The 12,149-nt window shown below is 38.8% G+C and overlaps 1 protein-coding gene across 13 annotated transcripts in view; it reads left to right on the top strand.

The window, feature by feature from the left end:
* Positions 1-12,149, top strand: part of TNRC6C (trinucleotide repeat containing adaptor 6C) — a 416,076-nt gene that overhangs the window by 307,416 nt on the left and 96,511 nt on the right. Inside the window, exons 1-2 of one of the 13 annotated variants that reach the window (XM_088661605.1) lie at positions 8,041-8,153; positions 8,446-8,517. The exons of 10 other annotated variants lie outside the window; for them this stretch is intronic. In XM_088661605.1, the coding sequence (XP_088517731.1) occupies positions 8,146-8,153; positions 8,446-8,517 (80 nt within the window). In that variant the 5' untranslated portion in view covers positions 8,041-8,145. Of the gene's footprint in view, positions 1-8,040; positions 8,154-8,445; positions 8,530-12,149 lie in introns of those variants that run through there. 2 more of the 13 variants (XM_088661610.1, XM_088661611.1) reach the window with 2 other exon arrangements.

The raw sequence follows: 12,149 nt of genomic DNA, 5'->3' as shown, positions 1-12,149 counted from the left end.
TTATATCATAAATTGGAACATCACATGATCACTGTAGAAGAATCATATGCCCAGCAACAGAGGTTGTGTGCGATTTTGTTGTCATTTTTTAGTCAGACATTTTAGCAAGATGTAACACTCCATCATCAGAATAAATAGTATCTCAAACTTGTGTTTGAAGGCATTACAAAACCTTTTGTATGTGAAAATAGTCAATCTAGGAAAGAATAAACATTTTTGAGTCTGTTTCTCTGTACTTCTATTTTAAAATGCAAACAGATTTCCATGTGTAGGGAATTCAGTTTTATTTATAAGCAAAATGGTTGCCATAGTGATTGCCAGTTTTGGAACACTTATAAATCTAAAAATGTAGCCCTTAGAGATATACCTACTAAAACATCAACATGATAATTTTTTGGCACTCAGAATCTTAATGGCATAGAAATAAAGCTGCCGTGTGTGCGAGAATGGATAATACTTTTAAATTACATTTAGTTGTTCTATGCAGCTGGTCTTGTTGAGATAAATATGCACTTTTCCCAATGCTGTCATCTGGCTCCTTTCCAAAACAAGCTGGAGGAGGAGGTCAGGGGTGGGGCAGACTTCTACTTCAGCAAAGGAAGGCTTTCAGATGGAAAGAATTGCTAGAGAAAGTCCCTATGAGAACACTGCAGACTTAAAGCTTAGCTCCCACCCGGTTTCTATTCACACAGGGATATATGCTAATTTATTTGCTTTTTGAAATCTTACAATATTTCAGACAAAATCATTTCAAATGTGTACATCAATACACATTCATTAATCTGCTAAATTTTTCCATCTATTATGAACAATAGAAGATTGTTGCTTTGTTGTGTGACTAGGATTCTCATTCTTTACTTTGTAAGCTGCTTTTGGCTTGTGATGTTTTATTTATTGTTTATTTTTAGAACCCGTTTAAAATTCAGATTACAAGATAATGTCATATTTGGAATATTTCCCCCCTGGTCTTGAAGCTGCAGGAAGGAGTTCACCAGGCCATTTAGTAGTAGAGATGAATGATAAGAAACCTCTTAAGTGCCCGGTGTTGATGTAGTCTAGCCAATTTTGTATCAGCTGTTACCTTCTGGTGATAATGGGTAGAGGTTTTCAGTAGCTTTATAAAGACATCAGCCAGGTCAAAAGAATTTAAAGACCCAATATATTTTGCTGAATTGCAATACGTTATGGCAATAACAAATTTAATTACAAAACTGACTTTCAATTGTTCATATTCTTTGTATTTAGAGGATAAATATAGCAAGTTGTGGAAACAAATTAGTCATACCTGCTGTCTTCCTATCCTGCAGTCTATTCAGAAACATTCTAAATTGAAGGACTGTTGTATTGTTGGCTGTGGAGCTTGCTTTAAAGTATGTGTGTACTGGCTAAGATCCAGAGAGCTCCCATTTATGTGTACAAAGAAGTTGTGCATATGCAGAAGGAGGTGATCATTAAAAAAATAATAATTCTGGTGGCATCTTCTCATTGCTCATGGGATGCTGCTCCAGAGAACTTGTGATCATTGTGATGGGTACAGAGGGCTGCGGGAGAGGAAAGCTAAAAGTTGTGCGTGCATGCATGATATTCTGTATGTTGACCCATACTGTGAGTTAAAAGCAAACTTATCAATTGTAAACATTTCCACTCAGAAATATAGAGTGCACAAACAGCTTCATTCTCAAGTAAAAATCAGTGTGTATTTTATGAGATTTTTTTTAATGGTCGCTTATTTCTTTAATCTTGTTAAGCCTTCTATAATTCTAGCCTGTTTTCCCCTTGCTCTCTCTGTGGAAACCTATTATGAACTGTGCCACATGTCAGCATGTGATTGCTTTATTTTTATTTTTTAAATATATTTACTTCAATAACATTCCTCCTGAATGTTCATTTGGGTGTGGTTTTGTATTTTAAGAATAGATGCAACCCATGCACAAACTTTGACCCATGAAACATAGTGTCTGATACAGTAAAGGCTAGTTACCAGAGCCCCTCTTGTTATATTTTACAGCTGTGGAGGGCTTAAGAGAGTGAAAGCAGTATCTGTGCTACAGAAGTGATGTTTTATGGCTGGCTGCCCAGATTGTCTAGCTTTGCACACAGCTCTGCAGTTTGTCTTCAGAGTGCTGGAGAGGTGGAATGTATTCTTAATAAATAGCCTCATCTCTGCAGAATTGCATTTCCCTATTTCAAAAAGGGGTCCTTTTTCCAATCTTCATATTTATTTAAAAAGTTGTAGCTTAACTACCTTATATTAAATTTTGTTTAAAAACTGACTGGGCTACCATTGCTCAAATATCGTTTTAGAAAGACTGCTCTCAGAAACAATGTTAGTTCCACACCCACACCCCACTCCGAATGAGATTCTTAATTGGTTTGAATAGCCCTAAAACAATATTGTTGTAATTGCCACCTTGCTTTAACTGTCAGGACAGTAACCCCTTCTTCTCCATCTGCCTTGCTCCTGTGGCATATTGTAGTCAAGGAGAATCATGCACATGGCATACCAATATTTCTATAGCAGTCTTTTGTTGGTACATGTCTGCTGACCTCTCTTCCCTTGTGTCTGATCATGGCTGTTGTCTCTCACCCCACTCCTTAAGTTGGTATTTCCTAATATATTCAGAGCTGATTTTTTTTTAATTGTAGAGGGGGTTCTTCAGGAACAAAAGTAAAAGTAAAATTGGCTGCATTCACTTGGTGCCCTTGCACAAGTTCAGGACTTTTGATCCATCAGGAGGTGCCCAATAACAGAGGAAGGGAGCAGATTGCCAGTCCCCCCCTCCCTCTCAACCTTTAGTACCCTGCCCTGAAAATCAGTTGTGAAGGCTCTCCTCCAGAAGAGACTTTCTGGGGGATGCAGGTGGGTGTTTTTGTTTTAAAGAAGAATTCCTCTCCTCCATAGACTCTCTCTTGTCCTCACCCTACAGCCATGTATTTTGAAGTTCTAGGGGTAATAGCATTTCATATGCTTTGTGAATCCCCTGAAGATGAATCCTAAGGAAAGCAAAAGCCCAATAATAATAGGGGATTGTTTTATTGACCCCCAGCACTGCCTATTCCATCTGCCACATGGAAATCATATGCTGCCACCTGTGCAGTTGGAGGGACAAGACAGCACATGTACACATACAGTGAGGAGTGCTTAAGGGAGAAACATATGCCTCCCCTATCAACCTTGCTCATCTTAAGGGGACCCACACATTTTAATAATTTTGGATGCTATAAATTGCTGTTGGTTCATCATGGTTTACCTTGAGGAGTGCTAATTTATACCTGTGAAATGCAACGTCTAACACAGTACAGTGGTACCTCAGGTTACAAACACCTCGGGTTATAAACACTTCGGGTTAGAGACTCCGCTAACCCAAAAGTAGTACCTTGGGTTAAGAACTTTACCTCAGGATGAGAACAGAAATTGTGTGGCAGTAGCACGGCAGCAGCGGGAGGCCCCATTAGTTAAAGTGGTACCTCAGGTTAAGAATGGTTTCAAGCTTAAGAACGGACCTCCGGAACGAATTAAGTTCATAACCAGAGGTACCACTGTACTCTGTTTTCCCTGTATATTTAGCATGAATTGTTTTTGTGAAAGGAAAGCAAGTTTGGGAGCAGCTACTGCTACACTGGTCAATGGATGGGGCCAAGTTTGTAGTCTTCCTCAGAGGCAGGAAGTGTGGTTTCTCAGTGGCCCTTGGTGCCATGACTGATGGCAGACATCATTGGTAAATCAGTTCAAACTTAGGTTCTGTGTTAGAACTGCATACAATAATGGGAGACTGCAATGAAAAAGTGGTATAGGAACCCAGCTTTGTGCTCTTCTGGGTTTCACTATTCTATACATCTTCGTCTAGAACCAGATGGACGTGATTGCCACTCTTCCACACCAAGGCTAGTAAAGTAGCTTCTGAACTAGATTAGGATAAGAAGTTTCAAACACGTCTTTACAGTGATGTGTACTAGAATTCTTAAATAATGTATGTTATAGGTTGTTTTGATAATTCAGTATAGATGCTGTTAAACTGTGGAATTAAAACTGCACCTTTTAAATGCAACTTTAATCAAGAAAACAAAAGAGCAGTATTACATAGAAACAAGAAGGCTTAATAGAAATAAAGAGGATTATGAAGCAATTTAAGCATTACAACTTCAGATGGCATCAGGGTTGGATGGTATGCTAATCAGTTTTGGCTTTTACCAGGTAAAATGATGGGTTTATAACCTTTAAGGGCTCAGCTTTCTCATTAAAAGAAAAACTTCGACAAACATGCACTACAGGTGGAATCCAACACCGTTTAAGTTTGCTTCCCCTTGTGCATTGGGACTTCACCTCTCATCCCTGTACAGGTCTCTGTGTGCTCCCCAAATTTCGTTGGAGGGTTCCCCAAATCATCTGGAGAATATTTTGAGTGCACATAGACTATTGCATGGGGGAAGAGAATAAGGTAAAGTCCTGTTGTGCAAGTTGGTTCATTCTACTTATGAACAGACAGTGTTGGATACAAGCCTATTTTGGCATTATTGTATTTGGGCATGTATTGATAATGAGCTTAGAAAGGTAGTAGTAAATGAAAAATGACATAAGACTGCACTGTGTGTAATACAGTGGTACCTCGAGTTACAAACGCTTCAGGTTACAAACACTTCAGGTTACAAACTCCGCTAACCCAGAAATAGTACCTTGGGTTAAGAACTTTGCTTCAGGATGAGAACAGAAATCGTGTTCTAGTGGCGCGGCGGCAGCAGGAGGCCCCATTAGTTAAAGTGATACCTCAGGTTAAGAACAGTTTCAGGTTAAGAATGGACCTCTGGAACAAATTAAGTTTGTAACCAGAGGAACCACTGTACGCTTCTCCTCAGGTGAGCAAATTACATAGTTACATGGTGCCTTTTTAATATGCTTTGTGTATTTTATTAAGAAAAAGTTGATTTAGCAAAATTGATGGTACATAAAAGAGGCTTGCCTACAGTAATACTACAGTATTCAAAAATTAGGTTCATGGATACAATTTGAATTTTCTCTTTTTCTAGTTATATAGCTATGTGTATCTATAAATGGCAGTTCATAGGTTCCTTTTTACAAGCCCATCTCCCACTGAGTACCTTTTTTCTGAATGCAGGGGACAGACTGGATTATCTCTAAACTTTCAAAAGTTATTCACCTTGGGTATGTACCGTAAGGTTTGGTAAACTCATCTATATTGGGGCTAATACAGTATTTTTAGCTTACAAGAGTGCATTTCTTGTACTTGAATGGCTTAAGGCAGGATTAAGCAAATTTCATTAAAAAGTGCTCTTTGTGGATTTCAGCTTTCACCTGTATGAGAATAGTATGGAATGATATGATGGCTTCTCATATTACATTAAAGAGCATTACTGTTTAGTAGCTATAAAATAGTATTTCAGTAGCAGTTAGAGTCATTTGTATAAGCTACAAAGACAATGTTATAGAAAAGGGTGCCTTTCTGTTTGAGGTTCAGTGTAGCAAGTGCAAAGCACTTAATATTCTGCCTTAGTAGTATAACCACCATAATAAATCTTAATTCCAAGTATTTCTAAGTCCTCTATTTTGTCACGTAAGCAAAAGTTTTCTCACTTAATCCCTCCCACTCCTGATTTGGTGTTTCCCTCCTCTTGAGAATCCTAGGACCCTTGACATTTCATTGTGTCTCTTGACTAGCTCGCCAGGGGTCTGAGTTTAGAATTCTTCCCATCTACTTAATACACTGAATTCCATATTCACAATGCTTCTAACAAGTATGGAATTTAGAAAACTTTTAAAGGGTCTATTGAATTTACAAAAGAAACTGTCAGTTCATTGAAGAGTTACATCTGCAGCTTGGATGTGGTTTTACTACAATGTGAAGTGGGAATATATCGCAGAAATAAAATGTTCAAAAATTCTTTTGAAAAATCACATTTTCAAAGCAATCCTAAGCTTTAAGCCAGCAGTTTCCAACCATTTTTTCCCAGAAACTGTCAACTAGTTTGGGATATGATTTACCTTGTTCTGTGAAAGAACTGTTGTGCTTTTTAAAAGTACAACCAGTGTGGAATTGAGACCCATTCAGTTATGATTTTTTTGGGGGGTAAGATGCCTAGTTTGCCAGTCCTCAAAAAACAGTGAGAAGATTTCTCCCATTTCCCACAAGCCTAACCTACTAGCAACCTCCTCCTGGTTTCCTTAGTGATTTTGAACAACTTAGTTCAAGTTGTTCATTGCAACATCACTTCTGGTAAGAATGATTGCAAGTGAGGGGGGAGACTAGCAGCTGCTGCAGCAGTGTTAGAACCTAAGTGGCAGCAGATGTTAAGCTGAATATTGTGTTAGTTCACCCATAATGTCAAAGCATGGATTGGTGCTATTATAGGAATGATTTCTGTGCTCACACTTCCCTTGTTTTCCCTGAACACTGCAATTCCCTCTCAATATTTTGACAAACTGTAGCAGGTTTGCTACCAATGGCATTAATATCTAGATTGGCAGTCTGAATCATTTTCTTGCTTTTCAAACCTGAGTTTGATCCTGGTATGCAAGGTGAGCACAAACCATAGTGGTCTGATGGAAATTTGTGTGTATAAGGAGAAGAGGGAGAGGAGAGAGCATGTGAGCCCAAGACTCATTCCAAAGTGCCAAAAATTGGGAACACTTACATGTGGACCAAGTTATTGTAGCAAGGCATCATGTAATCACCACCAAACATCACTTGGGGCATTTGTGAAGTGGCGGTAGCTTTGCAGAGACCTATAAGGCCTGTATATTTGATTTATTTCAGTTGCATAAGGATGGGTTCCCTCCCCTTTTTATCCTGGTTGTTTAACAGTCATTTCTTGATGGAGTAGTGATTTGCTACCTTTCACAATAATGGTGGAATTTTCAGTATTAAAGTCTTGATAGCATGATTAGGGATTATGTTGAAGCAGAGACTGCCAATTGAATTAAGAGGTCTTCCTAACTGCCAACCTGTGCTATTAACTTCATTGTTTTTAGCCTCTGTTATCCCAAAGTGAGAACAGAGGTGAGGAAATTATCTGATTATCCAGGAGCACTGTCTTCTTTTTCATTTTCTTCAACTGAGAGTTTACCCTTTGACTGGGTAAAAAAATTGTAGTGCAGAAAAAGCAAGATCAAGATTGCCATTCCAGTGAATTGCCCAATATATTCATGGCAGTTACTAGGATCACTCAGTTTTCTGCTCCCTAAAGACCTATGATGCTTGTGGGATCTATGCAGGTCTGGCTCCAGAGCTTTGGGAGGCATTGCCAGGCTGCCCTGAATGGGCCCTGAGAGTCCTCAGTGGCTCCTCCAGTGCCCATTGCCACTTGGGCCCTTGTGAAGCCACTGCTGATGGTGCCAACATGGTGCTCATGGGATTGCCTCATTGGTTTACCTAACCGTGCTGCTCAGCTCACAGTCCATTACAGTGTTGCTGCTGGATAAGTGCACAAGAGGGTAGAGCAGTCATCAACCTTCCCTTCCCTCTTGTGGTGCCAGTGCTTCAGTGGGTCCTGGCTCATTACAACACCAGTGTTGCTGCTGTCAGGGGCTCAAGTGGCAGCAGGTATTGGTGGGGACAGGCAAGGCTTCAAGTGACAATAGGCCCCAAGAGTGTGTAAGTTGTCCATGCTTATCTCTAGTAGCATTTTTCAACAAGTTGGTTTATATGAATGTGGAGCACATACTTGCGGTTGAAATTGCTGCTGCTGCTGTTGAACAAACTTGAAGAGCCCTGCTGAACCAGGCCAATGGACCACCAAACCCAGCATCTTGTTTCCACAGTGGCTGATTTGAACACAAGAGCCCTCTCCCTATGGTTTCCAGTAACTACCATTCAGCTATGGAGGCAGAACACTGGGGGGAGGGGGCAACAAAAGAGAAGAATAGACAAGAAAAATGGGGGCTCTTTTCTTTCAGAGTAATACAAGTGGGGAAGATTCTAATGCCTCCCTTTTCAGTCCAAATACCTCTTTTAGCATGTATTTTTACTTAATCATTCCATGTTCATGCAAGTCTAGCTAACAGGCTTGCTCTTTATAACAGCTTCTGCATGGGAGAATTGCTGGAAATGAGGAATTTGCATTAGTTATGGCTCGTATTGGAGCACGTGCATATCCACATTTTAGCCAAGCTACAAAAAAAGAAGAAGTTCTATGCCCAGGTAATCAGCTCTCTGGCAAGTAAGGTTGAGATCTGTCACCATTTATAAATTTAGCACATTGAGCAAGTTTTGCATACATTTGTGGGGTGTGAGGGTATTAAAATAATTTATTTAGGTTTTGCTAGTCGTTAAAGGGCTAGAACATTGATGCTGTACCCAGTCATAGATGCCCTGCCCCCTAACTATTGGGAGTTTCTTTCAAGCATAATGTGATAATATGTATAAACTTTTTAAAAATGAAAACAGAGATTCAGGAAGCTGGACAAGTCATCTATTGCTTTGTTTTTTTCAGAATTGTAGCATGGGCACAACCTCACCATTGGCATCCTTTTGAAGAGACTCCAGTGTCCATCAGTGACCTACAGTAATTAATTGAGTAATACTTTCTTCTATGTTGAGAAATCCCTCACAAGGAAGAGTTAACTCTCTTACATTGAGTTACATTTCTTCCTCCTATAATATCCCTCTTTTCAGTTTAATTTGCCAAACTTAAACCATTCAGTCTGAGAAGCATTCTGTGCCAGCTTCTTGCCTCAGGCTAAACTTGTTTTGGAAAGTTTCAGGGTAATGGTTCAGCCATTTCAGAGGAAAGAGATGGGGAAGCATGCTGTTTTAGTGCTTCCATCTTTTGGTGGAATACACTGAAACAAAAAGAAAATTCCCTGAGAAAGCTTAAGTTTACAGCAGCTGATTGCTTTGAACTACTGCTATGTTTCTTGATTCTCAGTAGGTATGGCCAGATGTTAGGGTAGACATCAGCTACGAACATTCATGCCCAGTTTTCTTTTGGTAGTGCAAAGATAGTACTGGTATGTCTTTCACTATGTATTAACAATATGTCTTGCTCACTGGATCCCAAAGAGGATAGCGTATAGTTGGGAGTGATGGAAGAAATTTCTAGAGTGGTATGTAGATGGAAATGCTGAGAAGAGGCCAGGATTGCCAAAGCCAATAGCAGAAAGTGGATTATGGAATCAGTGGCCTATTGGGCAAAGTGTGGGATAGTGTGCACACACTCATTTTTCTTCCCTCTCTTATGTTGGGGGTGATGTCAAATAGTTGACTTACTAAGCTTTGTTGCAGGAGAGGCTGGGCAAAGGATTGGGTAAGAGTTGAATGTGTGATGTGATGGGATACAAGAGACCTGGTGGTGGGGTTTGATTGGCACTTCTAATTGTGTATGTACATCTTTGGGAGGAATTGGCTAGAACAGGCTGATGAAAGAGGGGTGACAAAGTAATGAAAGTTGGGTGAAGACATAGGAATATATATGAGTTCAATTTAGGCAATATATTTTTTTGTTTATTCTTTTTAGAACTTCTTCCTATAGGAAGGGATAGAATAGTTCAAGGCTGTGGAACCTGTGCCTTCTTCTCCAATGATACTGGACTGCCAGCTTCCATCACCCCCTGCCAGAATGGCCAAAGGTCAGGGATGGTGGGAGTTGGAGTACAATAGCATCTGGAGGGCCATAGACTCCCCACCCCTGGTTTAGTGTAGACATCTCAGTGTGGTGTCTCATAATCAATGTACTGTACTGACATTTAATTATCCAGTTTATAGATCCTCTCTGATTCAGACCTTCACAGGTGTACTGTGATATTGTTGCCTTGCTCATTTGTTACAGTGGAGGCAACTTTCTGCTTGTAGCCAGTGCTCTTGCCATTGAAATGATTACTGAAGCCCTTGCATGTACTGTACACAACTTCCATGTCTGTATGCCAGTAGATTATAGCAGTTTAAGCACCATTCTAAATCTGGTAGCATGGTAAAGCTTCTGTTCACAGTTTCAAGCCACTTTTGACACAACAGTGGCAAACAGGAATGAAATCTTCATGTTCAGTGGTCTCTTTCATCTTTCAGCCAATGCTTCGTTTCTGTGTTTCAAAATAAACAAACAGAGAAAGAGGAATGTGTAACATATACTAGGGTTTTATCAATGCCTTTGTAATCACAGTTCTAAAAATAACTTCTTGAACACTGAAGAACCTTAAATATTATCCTTTCATTTCACTGCTAGATGATTAGATGTGTCAGCAGAAGCTACTGTTTGACAGACCATTTGGATATTCAGTTCTAATATTTTAAGCTTATTTAAGTGCATGTATTCAAAAATGTCATTAGGTAAAACAGTTATGAAAACTGAACTCTATTTTTTAAAAAACCTAAGTATCCTTTTCTGACTTAATTTGAGCTGCTTTAGGCTGCAGTCCTATACAACTGTACCTGGGAATACTTCCCATTGAATACCTTAGAATTAAAAGTAAACTTCATTAATAGGATTGAGCTATTAAACTCAGAAACATATATTTAGAAAAAATAGTGTTTCATTGTGAATTACACTTATGCCTCTTACACTTATCACTAATACATTAATTTGATGGTATTCAAATCACATTGTATTTTTAATCAAGAAGAAAATGTTTGTGGTTCTCTGATTAGTTTTGAGAGATTCTAATTCAGTAATGTTTTGAAGCTAGTTAAGTACTGCTTTAAATAAACAAATGAATATGTGTAGAGAAACTAACATTGGAGACAGTAGATCAGATCCTATAATATTCATAATACATTTTAATATTTGGTCATCTCTAGTGAAATATTCCTAGAATCATAGAATTGAAGAGTTGGGAGGGAACCTGAGGGTCATCTAGCCCAAACCCCTGCAATGCAGGAATGTCAGCTAAAGCATACATGACTGATGGTCATCCAACCTCTGCTTATAAACCTCCAAGGAAGGAGAGTCCACCACCTCCTGGGGGAGCCCTTTGCACTGTTGAACAGCTCTTACTGGCAGAAAGCTCTTCTTAATGTTTAGTCAGAATCTTCCTTTCCAAATACACTCAACTACAGCTAAAACTGAAGCATTTCCCGAATAAGTTAAAATTTACGTGAGCCTTCCTTTCAATTTAGATCTTTGTGAGAAGTCTTCTGAAGTGACATACATGGCTACTGGTGAGAAGGTCTTCTCAGTAAGACATGTTTATGTCATGCTTTTCTACTATTTTAGGAGTCATTCAAAGGCCTGTTGTCTTGAGTTTTTAATGCCACCTAAATTACTTGATTTTATTTTTATCTTCTGAATAAGTTGCTTTTATGGATTGCAGTTTTGTATTTTGCTTGTTTGTTGTTACCTGACTTGTTGCTCTTGAGAAGCCAGGTTAATAAATTTTGCTAATAAATACAAAATAGCAGGAATTCACTCTATCCTACAGTCCAGCCCTTTTGAATTACAACTTTATGCATTGATATTTTGAAAGGAAAAATAGTTGTTTCCAAATTCATGTGGAATACAGTAGCTGTAAGGTTTTAGGAGTATGTGTAATGGAAAAAAAGGACATTCTGGGTCCATTACCTAGTGCCAGTTCAGAGATGCCGAACCTAAGGATGAAAAGCAAAGCTGTGATTAAATGCTTCGTATCTAACAAAATAAGCAAGAAATTGCAGGTCAGAATAAAACAATGTGATGAACATGGGGCAAAAGATTCCTGCATTGCAGGGGGTGGACTAGATGACCCTCGTGGTACCTTCCAACTCTACAGTTCTGTGATTCTATTATTCTATGAATTATATCTATATATCTTTATCTGCAAAATATGAATTTAAGTCAGTGGGTGACAATCTTCCAACAGGCTAGAGTACTTTAGCAAGTCTTAAAATGGCTGTAAGACTTCAGTATTCATGCAGAATGATTTAAAAAAAAAAGAGGGTAGAAGTGGGTGTAACTGCATGATCTGATCCTTATGTGGATATTAAGGATCTATCTGTACACATATTCAGATCTAACTCTGTATTCTGCAACATTTGAAAGTCACTTTCCAACGTCAGCCCCTAAGTGTGTAACTTGTTTTGTAATCTACTCAGGATTTGCTTGTCTCCAGTGTACATGAATTGTAATGATCCTATACTGGATCTTTATATAATATAGTCTGACAAAAAGGCTTCCTTGTCTTAAACATGCTGTTCATCATTTGAAAAGAAAATATTCCATAATCCAAA

Source organism: Zootoca vivipara, chromosome 2 (assembly GCF_965207765.1).
Source record: "Zootoca vivipara chromosome 2, rZooViv2.hap1.1, whole genome shotgun sequence".
In the NCBI taxonomy this organism is placed as follows: Eukaryota; Metazoa; Chordata; class Lepidosauria; order Squamata; family Lacertidae; genus Zootoca; species Zootoca vivipara.
This window is presented reverse-complemented; position numbering and strand designations above follow the sequence as displayed.